This window comes from Myotis myotis, unplaced genomic scaffold (genome assembly GCF_014108235.1).
Source record: "Myotis myotis isolate mMyoMyo1 unplaced genomic scaffold, mMyoMyo1.p scaffold_m19_p_31, whole genome shotgun sequence".
Classification (NCBI taxonomy): domain Eukaryota; kingdom Metazoa; phylum Chordata; class Mammalia; order Chiroptera; family Vespertilionidae; genus Myotis; species Myotis myotis.
Genome location: NW_023416337.1, coordinates 1,611,877 through 1,633,249, shown reverse-complemented (window position 1 = coordinate 1,633,249; position 21,373 = coordinate 1,611,877). Strand labels below are relative to the sequence as shown.

General features: G+C 58.7%; 1 protein-coding gene across 1 annotated transcript in view; it reads right to left on the bottom strand.

The window, feature by feature from the left end:
- SYK (spleen associated tyrosine kinase) overlaps positions 1-21,373 on the bottom strand; it is a 77,364-nt gene that overhangs the window by 40,195 nt on the left and 15,796 nt on the right. The window contains exons 2-3 of the mRNA XM_036302340.1: positions 3,229-3,667; positions 998-1,158 (exon numbers count right to left, since the gene is read on the bottom strand). Of these exons, the coding sequence (XP_036158233.1) occupies positions 998-1,158; positions 3,229-3,633 (566 nt within the window). The 5' untranslated portion in view covers positions 3,634-3,667. The remainder of the gene's footprint in view (positions 1-997; positions 1,159-3,228; positions 3,668-21,373) is intronic.

The window sequence follows — 21,373 nt, the reverse complement described above, 5'->3', positions numbered from 1 at the left end:
CCAAACCTCGGGCAGCAGTGGAGGCCTCTGAGCACAGGGCCTGCCGGCCGCCGCACCCACTACCATCGCTCCGCCACTGCCAGGCGACCTGGGTGTCTGTGCTGGTTCTAAGGATGACTTTTTAATAAGATGATGTGTTTAAGATCATTTCTTAAATAAGAGGCATTATGGTAAAGTCTACAAAAAATTCTTTGAAGAGATACTTTAGAAACATTGTACTTGAAGGGAAAGTTTACGAAGTCAGCTGGGATGAGCCTACCTGCTCACGGGCTGCCTGGCCGTGTCATTGTCCAGGTGAGGGGGGCGCCTGCCCTCATAAGCCCCCGTGAGCACCTCTGGGGTCCCTGAGCCGGGACACACAGGAGAGCGGCCCTGCCAGCAGGCTGTGGTGTCGCCTTGGCCAGGCCCCTTGGGGAGGAGGGGGACCCTGCCCGAGGCAGCTTCTTTCCTTCTCTGGGCCATGCCCACCCTCAAGGTGGCCTGTGTCTCCAGGACCCGACACTGAGAGTCTCCTGGTCTCTGAGGATAACAGTGAGCAGGATCGGGGCGCCCGCCTCCCCCTGAGCTGAGGAGGCAAAGACCAGACGGCGGTGATCAAAGGCCTACGCCGCCTGCACCCCCGGCACTTAGTCCCCAGGAAGACAGGGGGGGAGGCTAAGACTGGGCGGGCCCCGCTCAGCCTCTGGATTAGACGAATAGCCACAGGCATCCCCATGCAGCCGAGCTTGCCATCAAGAGCTGGCTGTGAGGCTGAGGCACAGCCGTTAAATGATGCCCCCAGTGCCCATAGGAGGCTCCCCGTGGGTCAGACTGGGCTAAACAAACGGGAGAGACGAGGGGCAGCTCAGACTGGAAACGCCCCGGATGGGACGGAGCCCGCATGTGTCTTCGGGTGAGAGTGTGGGCTCCCGGTCATGTGGGTCGGGCGATGGAGGCCCGAGTCAGCCCTGACGCCCAGCAGGCCGTGGTGCGGGAGAGGAAAAGAGGCAGTACTTACAAAAACTTCCCGTTCGTCTTGGACCCGATCAGGACAATCTGCTCAGACTCGTCCCGGGAGATCTTCCCGTGGAACCAGGGCATCTTCTCGTGGGCGGTGGTGGCGATGAGCTTCTCCAGCTGCGGCTTCTGGCTGATGATGGCCTGCTCCAGCGCCTGGCCCTGCGGGCAGAGCTGCGCTCAGGCAAGGCCTCAGGCGCCCACCGGCCTGAGTCCTGACGCACCATCACCGAGTGTGCGCGTGCACGCCCCCATAAATAAAGCCAGTAAGATCTGCGGAGTATTCCAGCACCTTCCAGACGTGAACAACAAAGCAGACTTCAGAACACTGAGACGTCTGGCCTTCCAAAGGCCACACCAGGACGAGAAACGCCGGGATGACCCAGCCCTGTCCCTGGCTCAGCCGTCTAGGACAGTGTTCCGTGTCAATCTCCCATGAGCAACGGAGCAGCACCGAGCCCTGCGCTCCTGCCGGCCCCGAGGGCACCACGCGCACAGTGCTGCCTGTCCTGCAGGGGTGGGACCGCGGGCACTGCAGGGCGCGCCTCGCTGTGGAAACGATGGCCCCGAGCAGAAACAGGAGGGGCTAGCCCTGGGTGAGCTCTGTCCTCTCTGTTCTTAGTGGGGGAGACGCACATCCCGCAGAGCAGTCAATGAAGGACCAGGGCCTGATGGTCTGAAGTTATAAAACAAACCACAAGAGTCAAAAAGTAAAAGTAGAACCAACCCAAACTAGGAGCAGGAGGGAAGGGCAGGCGAGGGTGGGAGTTTGGTCATGCCTCACAGATGAAATGAGAAAGCAAAGCAGCGATAAGTTACATACCAGGGAGGCTGCAAAGCAAGTGCATCAAGGTCCGAGTGGAAGGGTGTGGCACTGCACAGCCCTGACAGAGAGGATGACCGTGGCCGACACACTGCCTTCCTCGCCAGGCCCACGCGGCTGCCTCACCAGGGCATGACACTGAGCGAAAGCAGCCGGTCTGACAGGCTACCTGCTGCATGAGCTCGTTTATACGGAGTTCCGGAAGCAGCAAAGCTATGGGACCGAAATCAGATGGGGGCTTCCGGGGGCTGGGCACAGGGTGCTCGATGGGTAGTGGAGCTGCTGCGTATCTTGGTTGGATGGGGCCTCGTTATACAATGTGTCAGTCAGGAGGCACAGAATGGTACCTATAAAGGATGTGCAAATTACACCTCAATGAATCTGATCCACCTGACTTTCAAGGAGGAGAAGGATGGTCTAACACACCCAGTGCCTGCTATCGAGCACGCTGGGCACAGTACGATCACGCTCTGCAAGGTGGAACTTAGTCCAGAATGTTTTCCCGGGAGGAAGCAGTCACGGCACGCGGCCCGGGAGCCTGTACAGCCGTCCCTGCACGGGCGATGACTCGGCGGAGCACAGGCGCACCAGAGGCTGGCGAGGAGGCCAGCCCAGAGAGGGCCCGGAGGCCGTGGTGTGAGTGGTTACAGCCTCCGGGACCTTCGTGGACGACAAGTTGTCCACACACACAAACCAGACACGAACGCCCTTCGCTGCGGCAAACCAGGTGCTCGGCCCGCCCCGCAGACACGGCGGTGGCCGGAAGGATGGCTGTGGAGGGTGCTCCCCACCCATTGCGTGTAAACAATGGAAGTCCATCAGTGGAACCGGCTAAGTCAGTGCTCGGCAAACTCATTAGTCAACAGAGCCAAATGTCAACAGTACAACGGTTGAAATTTCTTTTGAGAGCCAGATTTTTAAACTTAAACTATATAGGTAGGTACATTGTTATTAACTTAATTAGGGTACTCCTAAGGCTTAGGAAGAGCCACACTCGAGGGGCCAAAGAGCCGCATGTGGCTCGTGAGCCGCTGTTTGTCGACCACGGGTAAGTGAACCCCGGGGACAGGAGGAATGCCGGGCAGCCACAGCGGTTAGTTAACATGGGTGCTGACCCAATGTCCTGCGAGAGGTCACGGAGCTATAGAATCCTGTCTAGTGCGACCCCCTCGGGTAAATAACGGACAGGGTGCCTGCCACGCTCTCCGAAAAGGCCGGCATGAATGGTGACGCGGTTTCCTGGTGGAGAAACCCACATCGCTGCACACAGGGGCCACCCTCGCTGCTGTGAGCACAGGGAGGAGGCTGCCTCCTGGGGCAGCGCTTTGGTCCAAGTGGGTGATGGCTTGGGCTGCTGATCTGGGGCAGCGGGCCCTGGGGAGGGCGGGGCTGCGCCCGCGGCGGCTCACCTGCAGGTTCCAGGTCTGCTTCACGTACTCCCGGATGAGGTTCTCCTTCAGGTCCTCGAAGGGCCCCGTCTTGGGCTGCACCCCGGGCGGCCGGTGGAAGGGCTTCTTGAGGAGGCAGACCAGGCCGTCGGACTCCTGGGAGTGGTAGAGGCAGAGCTCAGCCGGGCTGGGGTGCGCCCTGCCGCCCGCGATGGCGTAGGTCCCGTTCAGCTCCCGCTCGATGGTGTAGTGGTGTGCTTTGCGCCCGTGCGCCACCGACAGGGCGAAGCCGCCCAGGTAATTGCGGCTCTGGCGCAGCAGGTAGAGCCCGTCGCTCATGCCGCCCTGGACCAGGTAATCCTCGGCCTCCTCCCGGGTGATGTTGCCAAAGAAGAAGGGCAGGTGGTCAGCCACGCCGGCAGCCATGCTGTCTCCCTCACGCCACGCCACACGTGTCCACCTGGCAGCACAAAGAGGGACAGGGGTCAGCGCCCGAACAGCAGGAACTGGAGTGAAACTGCCAGCCTTCCGCCCCTGGAGACAGGAGACAGGCCTCCAGGGGAGCCCCTCCCGGGAGCCAGCACATGGCACCAGTGAACGCACTGTCCCCCCTCCTCACCCCGCAGCCCCCTCCTCCCCACCCCACCCCATCCGCTCACAGAGGCACTGGGTTTCCCGCACACGCGCGCTGCATGGAGCCTGAAACCAGAGAATTGGACACTCGTGCCCACGGGACAGGATTCGAAGAGACGCGTGAGAAAGAGAAGTCCTGTTGCAAGCGGGGCTGAGGTGCTGGCCCGACGGTCAGCAAGGAGCAGGTGGGGCCCGGATGTGCTAGTGCCTGCACTCCCTGGCACGGAGACCCGGCGCGGAACTGGCGGCTGGTCAGAGCTGTGAGCAGGGAGCCTCCCTGGACACGCTCCCCTGGTGCCAGGCACCTGCCCGACGCAGTTACTTCTAGGAACTGGAGTGCAGGCCAGCCTCACACACAGACCTGTGACAGCATCCCCAGGGCTGCACACCCCAGGCCCAGAGACGGGCCTACCAGCCTCTGCCCTGGGGCATGGAGAGTGACATCCTCCCAGGGCCCCGGCCTCGGCTGTCCCTGTCCCCTCCGGCCCTCCCCCAGATCGCTCCTGGCACCTGCCCACCCTCCCCACTGAGAAGCAGTGCAGGCTCCACACCGATGAGACCTGTTCCAGCACACACACTTCTTCACTAAACAGACCCACAGACAGACACACACACACACACACACACACACACACACACACACAGACACACACACACACACAGAAACACAGACACACACAGAAACACACAGACACACACACACACACACACAGACACACACAGACACACACAGACACACACACAGACACACCCCGACACAGGACAGGGTGGGAGCCCTGAGCAGGAGGTGCTGGCTGGGCGTGGTGGCCCCGGGAGCACAGGTGCCCGTGAAGCAGACCCTCCTCCTGGCCATGTGCCAGCCCAGGGCCCCCGACGGGCCCAGGACACTGCGTTTATTATGATTTGATGGGACAATTGATTTCTTGCTTCCAGCATTTGTGTATCAGTGATTGCTTTCTTTTGTCCAGTTTCTGAAAATCCACCTGTTAGCACAGTCCACACGCATGTCAGGCCGAGGGCTCAGCTAAGAAGCAGATACCAGAGGCCAGGGATCTGCTGCTCTGCGGGGCCTTCTGCCCGGCGCTCGCCTCGCAGGGGCCCTGCCTCGCAGTGCGGCCTCGGCTTCTTCATTACACTCGCTCTGCTCCCGCGACCGTCTCTAAGGCCTCAGCCACCCCTCGCTCCCTGGGCCTCGGCCACCCCTCGCTCCCTGGGCCTCGGCCACCCCTCGCTCCCTGGGCCTCGGCCACCCCTCGCTCCCTGGGCCTCGGCCACCCCTCGCTCCCTGGGCCTCGTCCACCCCTCGCTCCCTGGGCCTTGGCCACCCCTCACTCCCTGGGCCCCATCCGCATTTCAGCCCCCTCAGCCCAGCACTTACAAGCCCGCACACATGAGCATCACCTGGATCTGAAACGCAGGGCCTGTGGGGCTGCAGGCCAGCGATCTCGGTGCTGCCGATGCGGGGCCCGGGCCGTGCCTGTGGCCGGGACCTCCACCACTTGAGCCTCCCTCGCCCGGGCACTGCCCAGCCAGGGCCCAGCCTCCTTCCAAAGACTTGAGTGGCACATGCCTTTACTGTGACCTCCATTCTGTCCATACACATTCCCTGTCTGGTTTGACCGCATTGTCCCAGCTGCACTCTGCAAGAATGGCGGCCGCCAGCCTGCTCCTTCCCGTCCTGTTCCTCCTCCCATCCCGGCAGCATGTCCCTGTCCCTCTGTCCCTGTCCCTCCATGCCGGTCAGCCTCATCCCAGCTGGCTGTTCCCCGGGCCACGGCTGCCCTGGCCAGGTCCTGCTCTCACTCTCTCTGCTCTGGGCGGGGCAGGAGGATCGTCTCGGAGCCCGGCCTCAGCACCCTTGCTGTCCACTGTCCCTACACTCAGGGCCCTTGGCATAGCGGCTGCCCACCGTGAGCTCAACTGAAGCTGTAAGTCTTCAAGAACAATATTTTAAGTGTGTACACATACTTTTAAAGTTACATAACTCCCAACACAAGTTACATTCATCTAACAGGTACATTGGTGCGCCTCTGCTGTGACCCACCCTGAAGCAGTCGGCATGGGGCAGGCAGGCCCACGGGCACTCCTGTGTGGCTCCGCGGGACACTGCAGTCACCCGAGCGGAGCGGTGCGCCTCCTGGCTGCCCTGCGTGGCGCCATGGCTGCCGGGCCACTTCCTGTGCGGAGGATGGCCTCCGCGCACTGTGCCGGCGGACGGCAGGCATGGGCTATTGCAGGGACAATGCGTGCACTTTCTTGGGCTATTTAACTGGGGGGTGAACATCTCTGATACCCGTTCATGCCTTGTCAGGACTGGCTCCCACAGGTGCCCACCCAGAGCCTGCTTCTGGTCTCCGACCTGCTTCCTACAACACAGACCATGGTGATGGGGCTGCCACCTCTGTCCCGGCCGCTGTCTGCAGGTGCTGTCACCACGGCGCAGTTCCAGCCCGTTTTGTAGATACCACTCGCTCACTACGGAGTCTGCCTGGCGCTCAGCCTCAGGTGGGGCCACGCTGCCGGCTCCTGCCGCTGCCGGCCAGGTGGACAGGCTTCCTGCTCTGCACCCTCCCCGCGCCCAGCAACCTGGCTGGCCCTGGGACTCATCACAGGCGCTGCTTCACTCTGCCTTCTCCTGGGACCCAGAGTCTGCGCTCAAACCTCACACCCGGGAACGTCCTCAGTGGCCGAGAAGGCTGCCCGTCCCTGTGCAACTCAACGTTCCAGGCCTTTTCTCCAGGTGGGGAACCACCTGTTCAAATGCTCAGCGCTGAGAAACGAACAGGTGCTGCCAGCAGGCGAGGCCTCGGGCTATTGTCAGGTGAGCTCCTGGACAGGTGCTGCCAGCAGGCAAGGCCTCGGGCTATTGTGAGGTGAGCTCCTGGACAGGTGCTGCCAGCAGGCAAGGCCTCGGGCTATTGTGAGGTGAGCTCCCTCATGGTCTGGGCCTTCCCAGGCACAGGTAACTACATTTCGTGATAGAAACATGTTGTGGGACATGAAGTAATGCCTTGTGATGCCCAGGCCGCCCAGGATGCACCCTGCTCACCCTTCTCCGCACGTCTCCCCACGGACGAGGCCCTTTAACACCTGACCCCTCCAGCCGGGCTCCCCCAGCGGAGAGTGGGCAGGAAGGGATGCCTTTCCCGCTGCCCTGTCCACCCCTGGAACATTCCTGCACCTGGCAGGTGGACAGACTTAAAATTACATGAAAGCCAGTTTCCAAATAAGGGTACAGAGAGTCCAGTTTTATTTTTAAAGGCTCTGTGTGCAAAGACGTGACCGTACACACACGAGGGAGAGGAGAGAGCCTGGGCAGCTTCCCATGCGTCCACTGCTGACCCCTCCACTCGGCCCTCCCCTCCGCCCCCACCCCTCTCCCCGCCTCCCCTCCACCCCACCCCCCTGTCCTCTGCTCCTCCTGATGTCACACCTCCACGGGCCGAGCCTCCCGGCAGTGCCCACTTCAGGGGTCAATCTCCCTCCTGACAGCCCCTTTCCCTTCGGGGCTCCCCTCCTCTCGCTCAGCACCCAGCGCTGGGTCTGCAGCCCGTGGTCTCCATCCACACCGCCTACCAGCAAGGCCCCTCCACGCCGCCCTGACCGGATGCAGCACGTCTGAGGCCTCCACCTGGGTCTGCCCGACACTCAGCCTTCATGTGCTCAGCATGGAGCCTTCGTGGCTCAAGCACGCCCTTCCTCAGCCTCTCCCACCTGAGCAAATGGCACCAGCCCTGACCAACCGCCCGAGGTGAGGCCCTGGACTTCCAGGGTTCCTCTCAGTCTTCGTGCACGTCTCACCCACTGAGTCAGAAAAGACATGACGTGACCACCCGACGTGACCACCCGACGCGGGAACGGGCTCCTTCAGGGAGCAGGAGTCCAGGCAGGGACCACCTGCCCGGGCTGGGGGCCTAGGAGACAGCCCCAGCCGGTATCCAGGGACCTCACAGCTTTCTCTAACACGACCCAAGCCCTGGCTGCGGTCCTCCCCGACGCTGCCTGGAGCCGCGGCACCCCTCCCTGATGTGGACAGAAGCTGCACCCAGCCCTCCCTCGCCAGCCCTCCCTCTTGGCCATGCCCTGCACCGTGGGCAGTGTGAGGCAGGCGAGCCCTCTCCCAGCCCCCGGACACCCCAAATCCTCCCCGAACCCTGCTTCCCTGCACGGCCAGAGCCCTGGCTCCTCTTGCCCGCCTGCGCCGTGCTCGCCCTGCCCAGCGCTCGGCCCTCCTTCCTGTCCTCACGTGGTGGCCTCTCCTGACCCCAGGCCTCACGCGAACCTGCTGGGCTTCTCCTTCTCAGGCGCGTGGTCTCAGTTCCGGCCACCTCAGAGAGGCGTGGGCCCAGGACCGCGGCCGAGGTGGCTTCATGGCCCCGCTTATCTTTATCTGACCCAAGTGAGCGCTTCCTTCTCCGTCAGCTCAGCCTGCCCTCTGGCCTGGCCCTGAGCCTCGAGCCGGAGTGTCCCCGGCCCCTCACCATGGAGGCTGCCATCTGGGAGCACAGGGGCCTCTGTTCCATTTCTACGTGAGCGCACACGCCGTCGCAGCACAAACTCCCCGTGCAGGGGTGGTCCGCCCACGTGGACGGCGCAGTGTGGAGCCCGAGGAGCCTGGGGAACATGCATCCAGCCCGAGACTCCCCGTCCTGTGGGAGCAGGACGCAGGCACCAGCTCACTGCTCCCACCCCAGTGGCCCTGGTCCAGCCTGGGAAGGACGCGCCTGGCGGAAAGGGCTCTCTCAGCCCAGGCCCTGCCTCGGCGCCTCCAGCCCTGACCCTCAGCTGCCCTCGGGATGCATAGGGCATCCGGATCAGCATCCCCAAGGTCTTCAGATGCCTGCTCCCAGCTCTGCTCAGGCTCACCTGTTCCCAGCTCTACTCCAGGCTCACCTGCTCCCAGCTCTACTCCAGGCTCACCTGCTCCCAGCTCTACTCCAGGCTCACCTGCTCCCAGCTCTACTCCAGGCTCACCTGCTCCCAGCTCTACTCCAGGCTCACCTGCTCCCAGCTCTACTCCAGGCTCACCTGCTCCAGGCTCACCTGCTCCCAGCTCTACTCCAGGCTCACCTGCTCCCAGCTCTACTCCAGGCTCACTGCTCCCAGCTCTACTCCAGGCTCACCTGCTCCAGGCTCACCTGCTCCCAGCTCTACTCCAGGCTCACCTGCTCCCAGCTCTACTCCAGGCTCACCTGCTCCCAGCTCTACTCCAGGCTCACCTGCTCCCAGCTCTACTCCAGGCTCACCTGCTCCCAGCTCTACTCCAGGCTCACCTGCTCCAGGCTCACCTGCTCCCAGCTCTACTCCAGGCTCACCTGCTCCCAGCTCTACTCCAGGCTCACCTGCTCCAAGCTCTGCTCCAGGCTCACCTGCTCCAAGCTCTGCTCCAGGCTCACCTGCTCCCAGCTCTGCTCCAGGCTCACCTGCTCCAGGCTCACCTGCTCCCAGCTCTGCTCAGGCTCACAAGCCCTCCACACTCAATGTCATTCTAGCACATTCACTATCCTGGTTGCTTGGCTCCACACAATTCCATTTTGCCCAAGACCCTCCTGAAAAGGCAGCAGACACCGAGATCTAGACACACTTGGGCACAACTCCGCCTGTGTCCACACTCAGTGGCCACAGATGCATCCAGGGCCCCAGCCCCCGGAACCCACACCTGCCTCTGTGCACAGAACGCTGCCTCTCCACGCAGGGCCTGGATTCACACAGCGAGACCCTCACACTCCACCGCGTCACTGCTCCCTCCTCCCCCCTCATTCTATCAACTCCTCTCCTCTCCCTATTCTCGTCGCCTTGGGCGTCTCTAGTGGATTCCGTTGTGCATGGCAGCAGGTCCCATACAGTCACCGTGGACACGGAGTTCTCAGCACCGAGCCACTCCTGCTCCTGGGGAAGGGCAATGCCTCTCCCTGGAAGCCCGTGCTCATGACATCTCAGCCCGTCCATAGAGCCTGGTTTTCTGTGCTGCTGTTCAAATAAACATACTGTGTGCATGTTGCTGACGTTGTCACACCGAGCTCAGAGCCCACAGAGCTGCACAGCGTGGCCTCCTTCACCACGGAGCCAGGCTGCACTTGGCGCTGTGCTGCGGCCATTCAAACAGCACAGCAACACAGAGCACAACAAATGCCGACAAGTGGCTCTGAGCAGAGTATGAGAGGGACACTTCTGTGCGGTGGGAGCTGAGGCAAGGAGGAGCAGCCACCCCTTCAGCCTCCGCTGGGAGTGGGCGTGTGGGTGAGGCAGGTTGCCCTTCTCTGTGCCGGCCCCCAGAGCGCACGCAGCACAGCGAGTATTCACTGGGGTTTCACAGACACACTAGGGAGAAGGTGAGCTATGAATCTAGATCTCAGAAACAATGAGGGTCAACTGTCAACCACGTTCTGCTCTCCCCGCCTGCAATAAGGCCCAACCTCATTTGCAAGGGGAACCATTTGTCTGGGTGTAAGAGTGTTTGTAAAGGCAGCACTCTTGTTCCCCAAATCTGTGCTCATTTCAGTGCTTTTAAGCTTGACCTGGGAGCAGCAGGCCGCGGGTCTGTCCTGGTTCTCAGAGGCCCAGACTCAGGTCCAAGGCTTCTGCTTTTCTGGAGACCCACCGAGCCCTGGCACTGAGCCCTGGCACCGAGCCCCAGGGTGCACCCCTCCACTTCCTGCCGAGAGCATCTCCCACGGCACTGGCAGTCAGGCGGCTGCTGGCTGCATTCGCATCGCTGGCCACAGCCTCCCCGTAGGATATGGCTGAGGTAACAGTGGAAGCAGTGGATGGTGCTCTGGGAAACAAACAACTGGGGACAATGTCTGCCCTATCCTTCCACGTTGGGGAACAAAATGAAGAAGATGCAAACAGCCATCTGGGCGTCTCCTGCCAAAGCCACAGCCAGCTCAATGCAGAGCAGCCTTGGGAGCTGCTCGGAAGTCTCCTCTGCAGCTTGATGATGAAGAAAATGGAGTCAGGTCTTGGGTAAAAAGAAAAACATCATCTGTGGGTTCAATTCATTTACATACGAAAGCGGAAAGAGGCCAGGCCTACAGAGAGGTTCTGCCTGGCTGGTCAGGGTGGCTGGTCAGTTTCAGAGAAGTGACAGCAAACCCGGTTCTGACCACCAGGAGGAGCGGTTCCCTCTGCACGACCTCCCGCCCACACGCACAGCTGTGCCAGCCGGAGGCACCTGGCTAAAAGGAGCCCTGGGCTTAGTGAGTGACCCATGGACTGGGGCCCACCCACGGTGTCACCGTAATGTCCCTCTTTTTACTTTGTAAATTAGTTAATTTATCTTTTTTAATCCTCACTGGAGGGCATTTTTTCCATTGATCTGTAGCGAGAGAGTGTGGACAGGAGGGAGGAGGGGGAGAGAGAGAGAGAGAGAAACATGGATGTGAGAAACACTGATCAGTTGCCTCCTGTCTGTGCCCTGACTGGGGACCAAACCTGCAACCTAGGTATGTGCCCTGACCAGGGACTGGGCCCACAACCTTCTGGTGCCCAGGACGACGCTCCGGCCCGCTGAGCCACAGTGGGGGGTGACGTTCCCCTTGAGCAGAAGAGGGAGGGGAGGTGCATGCAGTGGGCCGAGGCAGCTGGACCCCGAGCGGGTCCAAGGACACCTCCCCACTGACCGTTACCCAGCCAGTGTGTCCCGTGCCGCCTCCCTGCTCACGCTCCGCTGCGGAGAAAGAAAAACAAGAGAGAAAATAATACAGAGAACTCGCACTGAGCGCGGCTGAGCGCTCCCGCTGGCTTTCTCGTCAGCGGGCAAACCTCCCAGGGAAGACAGACAGGCCGCGGGTGCCTGGGCTATGGCCCTGCTCCCAGTGGCGCTCCCAGACCCCTCTCAGAGCGCAGAGGCTCCTGGGGGCCCGGCCACCTCCGTGACGGGGTCCTCCTGTCTGGTCCACAGGTGCTGTGTGGGGCTTTCAGCCGTGGGCACCCTTTCCTTGCCCAGCCCTCCCTTCTCTCAGGATGTCTGCGGGCCCTGCAGCTGCTGCAGAAGGCGCCCTCCTGCTCTGAACACCGGGCCTGAGCCTGCGGACCAGGACAGCTACAGAAAGTTTTACTGAGCATGCATGTGAAAACCTCTATCATTCTTCCTAATCAGTTAAAGAATAACTGAGTGACTCGTTGCAAACTCTTAGAGAAGCTTATGACGGTGTCCTTAGATTTCACAAACCGGTGACATAAACACACCCAATGCTTAAGCAGGCGGCAAAGGTTATGTGACAGGGAGACAGGAGGCTTAGCCAGGTGGCGAGTGCAGGAGGCAGGATGGCCGAGGGCTGACCCCAGCTCTGCGGGCAGGTGCTCAGCGGGGGAGCGCGGCCGCTCAGGGGAGACCCAGGAGCACAGATATGAGCCTGCTGAGACCAAGGCGCCTTCCACAGGGGGCGGACTTCTGGGGTCACGGCTCTGGCTGGACTTGACTCATATATTTGACCCAAACGCAGGCCAGAATCAGGAGCCCAGGCCAGCGTGGAATTTGTGGGGAGAAAGCCCTCCAAGTGGACAGAAGTGACCGAAGGGAGGACGGGCGGGGGTGGGGGAAGAAACAGCGAGACAGCAGCAGCCCAGCCCGCAAGCTGGCGCGCCTCCTGCTCCGGCCGCCTGGGCCTCGGGACCTGGGCTTCTCCCGTGTCCGCGTGCAGAGCCGCCAGAGAGCAGAAATGCAGATCTCCCGCGCACAGGGCCTCTTCCAACTGCACAGTAAATGAGGCCAGGACACACCAAGGACAAGGCCATGGATCCCAAACAGACCGGAGCCGGAGTGCACTCCGATGGACTTGAAATGCACGCTCCCGAGAGTTCTTACCGAGTGAACCTGATCTCAAACTGCCAGGAAGTGCATACCAACATTTCTTCATTATTGCATTGTTCTAAAAACCCCTAGGACAGTGTGATACTAAAGCCCCAAATAGGAGAGAAATCCTACCCAGGCCCTATGTGAGACCTGAGGGTGCCAACTCACAGCGGGACCGGGAGGCTGGGTGGCGGGGTCTCTAAGCCAGGACGGCGACACCAGTGCTCTCTGACCCTGAGCCCAGAGGTGCTGCACATGGCGGCTCCAGCCAGCAGACATGGCTTTACTGAGGCTCCTGGCCGCGCCCTCGGCTGACATGGGGTGCTTCTCGAGCGCCCACTAAACACTTGCGTACCCGAATCTTTCACTCCAGGCTCCATTGCCTCCCACACGTGAAACGTCACCCGGGGGAAGGGCAGCCAGGCTCCCCTCCACACCGGAGGGCGCGTCACTGGGACACAGGCTATTGGGGAGCCCCCTCTCGCCTGGGAGCTGGAGGAGCCCTGTGTGGGTGCACCAGGTGTAGCACAGGGACGTGTTCCAGAAAGCAACGGGCGCCGGCCTCACCCAACCGGGAGGTGACAGAGCTGTGACGCAAGCATTGCCGTTGTACAGTCAGAAGCTTGGACTGGCAGGGGCCTGGCGTCCATCTGTGTGCGGCCAGGGAGCCGTGAGGACGACGGGGAAAGAGGCCCAGGACAGCGGAGGAGCACTGGTCCAGCAGCACCCACCTGCCCGGCATGGTGCCCGCTGACCCACACGATGCCCCCGAAAGCCACGCTGCCCTCCTTCCCACTCCACAGCTGGACACTGGCTCAAGGTGGGCGGTTGCCTCTGAAGGACACGCCAGTGCCGGGCAGAAGCGTGTGCAGGTCAGCAGTCTCCTCAGCCACAGCCAGGGCCGCAGGGTCCTCCTGGCCACCTCCCAGGCCCGGCTCTCCACGCGCAGCCCTGGCCCCGGTGCCACCCGCACGGCGGGAACCTGCAGGAGCTGGAAATGCTCAGGCCCCGCCGACTGCAGAACCAGGCGCTGGGCTCCCGAGCTCAGGTCTGACAACCTGGGCGGAAGAGTGCCACCCACGTGCCCACGGGAGACAGACATCCAGACCCTCGTAGGTGGCTCCTCTGCCATGGCTGGGAGTGACGCCTCAGTCACTCTCCTGTCCGCCCTCCAGCCCTTGTCCCACATCACGGAGCCACTATGGGCCTTATCATCTTCATTTCCTTCTTTTCCTTATGCACAGCCTTTAACAAAATGTGAGCACTAACCCAGAGAACTACAGTGACTACACAGTGCAGGCCTGTGAGGGCAATTTTCCCTCCTTTCTTCATCACAGGGCAATGTCCACGCTCATGGTCCATGCTCACTGACCACGCTCACTGGCCACGCTCATGGTCCATGCTCACTGGCCACACTCACTGGCCATGCTCACTGGCCACACTCACTGACCACACTCATGGTCCATGCTCACTGACCACACTCACTGGCCATGCTCACTGGCCACACTCACTGGCCACACTCATGGTCCATGCTCACTGACCACACTCATGGTCCACGCTCACTGACCACGCTCATTGACCACACTCATGGTCCACACTCACTGGCCACGCTCATTGACCACGCTCATGGTCCACGCTCACTGACCACACTCACTGACCACGCTCATGGTCCATGCTCACTGGCCACGCTCACTGACCACGCTCACTGACCATGCTCACTGACTGCGGTCACTGGCCATGTTCACTGACTGCGGTCACTGGCCATGTTCACTGGCCATGCTCACTGACCACACTCATGGTCCACGCTCACTGGCCACGTTCACTGGCCATGCTCACTGGCCATGCTCACTGATCATGCTTATGGTCCATGCTCACTGGCCACGTTCACTGGCCATGCTCACTGATCATGCTTATGGTCCACGCTCACTGGCCACACTCATGATCCACACTCACTGGCCACGCTCACTGCCCTCACTCACTGGCCATGCTTGCTGACCACTGTCCTCGTTCGATGAGGGCTGAAACTCTTGTGGAGCCACAGAGAGGCTGGTGGGGCCAGCACCACTGTCACCTGCCAATACTGAACCATAAATATCCCATAAAGCCCAAAGCTTCGGGCCTGTTCTGGTGAGGCCATGGACGCTGTGCCTTCAGTGTTCAAAGTGAAATCTGGCAACCTGGCCGCTCCAGGTACAGGCCTGACCATGGCACCCATGCTGTGTGATGCAGCGACCACCAGCCAAGGAAACAATTGCTGGCACCCTGATGTGATGAGGGGGTTCTGTCCGCCAGCCTTCTGAGACAACCTGTGCCCAGTGTGAGCTGAGCTGGCCTGAGACCCTGGTCCTGCTAGCTGGAGGGGCCTCCTGGATTCTATTACATCACAGTTCTGCTGGGTGTGTGTTCTATTCCATCACACTCCTGCTGGGTGTGCATCTATTCCATCACACTCCTGCTGGGTGTGCATCTATTCCATCACACTCCTGCTGGGTGTGCATCTATCCCATCACACTCCTGCTGGGTGTGTGTTCTAATCCATCACACTCCTGCTGGGTGTGTGTTCTATTCCATCACACTCCTGCCAGGTGTGTGTTCTAATCCATCACACTCCTGCTGGGTGTGCATCTATCCCATCACACTCCTGCTGGGTGTGCATCTATTCCATCACACTCCTGCTGGGTGTGCATCTATCCCATCACACTCCTGCTGGGTGTGTGTTCTAATCCATCACACTCCTGCTGGGTGTGTGTTCTATTCCATCACACTCCTGCCAGGTGTGTGTTCTAATCCATCACACTCCTGCTGGGTGTGCATCTATTCCATCACACTCCTGCTGGGTGTGCATCTATTCCATCACACTCCTGCTGGGTGTGCATCTATCCCATCACACTCCTGCTGGGTGTGTGTTCTAATCCATCACACTCCTGCTGGGTGTGTGTTCTATTCCATCACACTCCTGCTGGGTGTGTGTTCTAATCCATCACACTCCTGCTGGGTGTGCATCTATCCCATCACACTCCTGCTGGGTGTGTGTTCTATTCCATCACACTCCTGCTGGGTGTGTGTTCTATCCCATCACACTCCTGCTGGGTGTGCATCTATCCCATCACACTCCTGCTGGGTGTGTGTTCTATCGCATCACACTCCTGCTGGGTGTGTGTTCTATCCCATCACACTCCTGGTGGGTGTGTGTTCTATCCCATCACACTCCTGCTGGGTGTGTGTTCTATCCCATCACACTCCTGCTGGGTGTGCATCTACTCCATCACACTCCTGCTGGGTGTGTGTTCTATCCCATCACACTCCTGCTGGGTGTGCATCTATCCCATCACACTCCTGCTGGGTGTGCATCTATCCCATCACACTCCTGCTGGGTGTGTGTTCTATTCCATCACACTCCTGCTGGGTGTGTGTTCTATTCCATCACACTCCTGCTGGGTGTGTGTTCTATCCCAACACACTCCTGCTGGGTGTGTGTTCTATTCCATCACACTCCTGCTGGGTGTGTGTTCTATCCCATCACACTCCTGCTGGGTGTGTGTTCTATCCCATCACACTCCTGCTGGGTGTGCATCTATCCCATCACACTCCTGCTGGGTGTGCATCTATCCCATCACACTCCTGCTGGGTGTGTGTTCTATCCCATCACACTCCTGCTGGGTGTGTGTTCTATCCCATCACACTCCTGCTGGGTGTGTGTTCTATTCCATCACACTCCTGCTGGGTGTGTGTTCTATTCCATCACACTCCTGCTGGGTGTGTGTTCTATTCCATCACACTCCTGCTGGGTGTGCATCTATCCCATCACACTCCTGCTGGGTGTGTGTTCTATTCCATCACACTCCTGCTGGGTGTGCATCTATCCCATCACACTCCTGCTGGGTGTGTGTTCTATTCCATCACACTCCTGCCAGGTGTGTGTTCTATCCCATCACACTCCTGCTGGGTGTGTGTTCTATCCCATCACACTCCTGCTGGGTGTGTGTTCTATCCCATCACACTCCTGCTGGGTGTGTGTTCTATTCCATCACACTCCTGCTGGGTGTGTGTTCTATCCCATCACACTCCTGCTGGGTGTGTGTTCTATCCCATCACACTCCTGCTGGGTGTGTGTTCTATTCCATCACACTCCTGCTGGGTGTGTGTTCTATTCCATCACTCTCCTGCTGGGTGTGTGTTCTATCCCATCACACTCCTGCTGGGTGTGCATCTATCCCATCACACTCCTGCTGGGTGTGCATCTATCCCATCACACTCCTGCTGGGTGTGTGTTCTATCCCATCACACTCCTGCTGGGTGTGTGTTCTATCCCATCACACTCCTGCTGGGTGTGTGTTCTATTCCATCACACTCCTGCTGGGTGTGTGTTCTATTCCATCACACTCCTGCTGGGTGTGTGTTCTATTCCATCACACTCCTGCTGGGTGTGCATCTATCCCATCACACTCCTGCTGGGTGTGTGTTCTATTCCATCACACTCCTGCTGGGTGTGCATCTATCCCATCACACTCCTGCTGGGTGTGTGTTCTATTCCATCACACTCCTGCTGGGTGTGTGTTCTATCCCATCACACTCCTGCTGGGTGTGTGTTCTATTCCATCACACTCCTGCTGGGTGTGTGTTCTATCCCATCACACTCCTGCTGGGTGTGTGTTCTATTCCATCACACTCCTGCTGGGTGTGCATCTACTCCATCACACTCCTGCTGGGTGTGTGTTCTATTCCATCACACTCCTGCTGGGTGTGCATCTACTCCATCACACTCCTGCTGGGTGTGTGTTCTATTCCATCACACTCCTGCTGGGTGTGTGTTCTATCCCATCACACTCCTGCTGGGTGTGCATCTACTCCATCACACTCCTGCTGGGTGTGTGTTCTATTCCATCACACTCCTGCTGGGTGTGCATCTATCCCATCACACTCCTGCTGGGTGTGTGTTCTATTCCTTCACACTCCTGTTGGGTGTGCATCTATCCCATCACACTCCTGCTGGGTGTGTGTTCTATTCCATCACACTCCTGCTGGGTGTGCATCTTTCCCATCACACTCCTGCTGGGTGTGTGTTCTATTCCATCACACTCCTGCTGGGTGTGCATCTATCCCATCACACTCCTGCTGGGTGTGTGTTCTATTCCATCACACTCCTGCTGGGTGTGCATCTATCCCATCACACTCCTGCTGGGTGTGCATCTATCCCATCACACTCCTGCTGGGTGTGTGTTCTATTCCATCACACTCCTGCTGGGTATGTGTTCTATCCCATCACACTCCTGCTGGGTGTGTGTTCTATCCCATCACACTCCTGCTGGGTGTGTGTTCTATCCCATCACACTCCTGCTAGGTGTGCATCTACTCCATCACACTCCTGCTGGGTGTGTGTTCTATCCCATCACACTCCTGCTGTGTGTGTGTTCTATCCCATCACACTCCTGCTGGGTGTGTGTTCTATTCCATCACACTCCTGCTGGGTGTGTGTTCTATCCCATCACACTCCTGCTGGGTGTGTGTTCTATCCCATCACACTCCTGCTGGGTGTGTGTTCTATCCCATCACACTCCTGCTGGGTGTGCATCTATCCCATCACACTCCTGGTGGGTGTGTGTTCTATTCCATCACACTCCTGCTGGGTGTGCATCTATCCCATCACACTCCTGCTGGGTGTGCATCTATCCCATCACACTCCTGCTGGGTGTGTGTTCTATCCCATCACACTCCTGCTGGGTGTGTGTTCTATCCCATCACACTCCTGCTGGGTGTGTGTTCTATCCCATCACACTCCTGCTGGGTGTGTGTTCTATCCCATCACACTCCTGCTGGGTGTGCATCTACTCCATCACACTCCTGCTGGGTGTGTGTTCTATCCCATCACACTCCTGCTGGGTGTGCATCTATCCCATCACACTCCTGCTGGGTGTGTGTTCTATCCCATCACACTCCTGCTGGGTGTGCATCTATTCCATCACACTCCTGCTGGTGTGTGCATCTATTCCATCACACTCCTGCTGGGTGTGCATCTATTCCATCACACTCCTGCTGGGTGTGCATCTATTCCATCACACTCCTGCTGGGTGCACATCTACTATAGCACCATCTATTTCCACTTGTAAAGGCGGCACCAAACCTGCCATAAGATCAGTCTCTGGTTATGAGAAATATATTTGTTTAGAAATATTTTTAAACAGTAAGATCCCCAACAAAAAGCACAAAACTGGAAAATGTGGCCCTCAGTTGACAGGAAAAGGACCCCTGGGCCGAGTGTCCCCGTGTCCCCGCTTAGGGACACATGCACACCGGGGTGACTCAGGCGCCTTGCCCCATCATGAGACCAAGGCCGTCTCCATCCATGTGGTGAGTAGGCGAATTCACGTGTGTGCGGAAGCACAGGACTGGGTTGTAAGGTCTGTGAGGAGGATTCTCTGAAAGGTCAGGGGCCTCTGGGGGGACCTGGCCGAAGGCGGCAGCCCCTACCTTGACTTTTCCAAACAAGTCTGATCCCCAGGGTGTTTTGCTAGAATCTCTGTTTAGTCTTTAAAGACACGACCTTGTAGAAGCATATACTTTCCCAAGGATACTTACCCTGCTGATTGTAAGTAGAGGTTAATTTTAGTTCAAGCTGTTAGGACAATAAAAGCCAAAGGAGGCAGGCGAATGGGGCTCCTTGGCGGCGATAGCCGAGTAGTGCCTTAGCCCCTCTTTCACTGAAACGTGTGTTAATCATTCATCCGTCACTGAGGGTCTGCTGGTCAGCCCCGGCCACCGCGCAGACCTGCACATCTGAGGACACACTGGACACTGTCTTAAGAGTGCTAAACGCAGGCCTCAGGCTTATGCTTACCCATGTGAGAGACCTCCAGACTATCACGTGGCCTTGTTGGTCATAAGCAGACATGATGGGAAAGGACAGGTTACTGTGGAAACCAGTGCAAGGTGGAGCCAACAACACCATGGCCTGGCTGGCCCCTGGGTCAGAGGCTGGCAGAAGCCGAGGCTGCGTCAGCTTAGGGGCCATAACTGTTCCTGCAGACACTTAGTTGTTCAAGAAAAATACCCAAGACTCTAAGTCAGTGGTTCTCAACCTCCTAATGCCGCGACCCTTTAACACAGTTCCTCATGTTGTGGTGACTCCCAACCATAAACTTATTCTCGTTGCTACTTCATAACTGTAATGTTGCTACTGTTATGAATCATCATGTAAATATCTGATATGCAGGATGTATTTTCATTGTTACAAATTGAACATAATTAAAGCATAGTGATTAACCACAAAAACAATATGTAATTATATATGTGTTTTCCGATGGTCTTAGGCGAGCCCTGTGAAAGGGTCGTTCGATCCCCAAAGGGGTCGCGACCCACAGGTTGAGAACCGCTGCTCTAAGTTACTCCATACGATAAATATCAGGTAGCTTGGGACAGAGTAAAGGTTTCACAACCCCATTCTCTCTGAAATCACCCACCGCGAGAACAAGACAGGGGCTTGCCGTGGGACTAGTAGATTCCTCGATCCCCAACCCTACGGTGAGCAGAGCCTGCACAGTAAAGGCTGGACCTGGGGCACGGAGACCCTCAGGGAAGAGTGTCCGGGAGGGGCAGCTGCAGACCTCGGGCCACACCCGGGCCCACAGCCCTGGGAGCCAGCATCTTCCTGAGGGTGGAGAGATTCTGAATGGCCAGCAGCCTCCCTGGGGAGAAATAAACATTCAACCAATTCTCTCTCTGTCTCGGGGGTAGGGGGGTGTGTGTGCGCGCGCGCACACACACACACACACACACACACACACACACAGCGCTAGTGAGAATGAAGAAAGACCCTGGCAGGCTAGAACACATCTTGGGCTGCTCTCTAACACGAGTCACTTCCACGATAAGGAAGCTGCCCGAGTCCCCACTTGCACTAAATGAAAGGGGAGGACCGTGTGGCCCATAGGAACACCCACCAGACAGCCGTTCCGAGGGCAGAGGACATCAAGGCCACGCACCTCCGTGAGATCCAAGAACGTGACGACAGCAGACGCTTCGTTAAAGCAAATCAAACCAGTGATGCACACAAGTTAGGGGATGAGTCGGGAGGCACAAAGGCATCAGAAAACAGCCGACAGGGATCAGGAAACAAAGGAGGAAAGATGCGACGGTATTATTTCAACAGCGAAAGGGAACAGGCATTAGGTTGCAGAGAGCATGGTGGGCAGGGTGGAGTAGCTTGAGAAAAGGCAATGGAATTAACAGAGAGTGACAACGCAACAGAAAGACACGAGGACAAAGATCCAAAACACGCAAGACAGAGGCCCTGAAGCAGAGACTTACGGAGTGGCGCCCACGCCCGAGTTATAATGAAAGTAAACGTCCAGAAATAAAAGAAGCTTTTCTCCTGGATTCTCTTACCCAGGCACCAGCCAAGGAAATTCCCAGGCCTTCTGGCCACACTCCGAGCCAGCAGACCGGGAGCCATCCTAGTGGGGGCAGCCTGGGCACGGGCTGCTGGGAGCCCACAGTGGCAGCGCTTCGGCGGAGACAGCGGTGGAGGTAGGAAGGCGCTGGGGCTCCGCAGAGATGGGGCGCAGCGGGGCCCTCACCCTTCCGGACACCTGCTTCCCACCCCCTCCAGATGCTCCTGAAATGTGAGGCCGGGCCTGGCCCCAGGAGTTTCCGACGTGCAGACAAGCGTAAGAGCGGCTGCTTTCACCAGCAAGCCGGCTCCCGGCAGAGCCAGGCGGCTCTTGGCAGGACCCGGGCTGC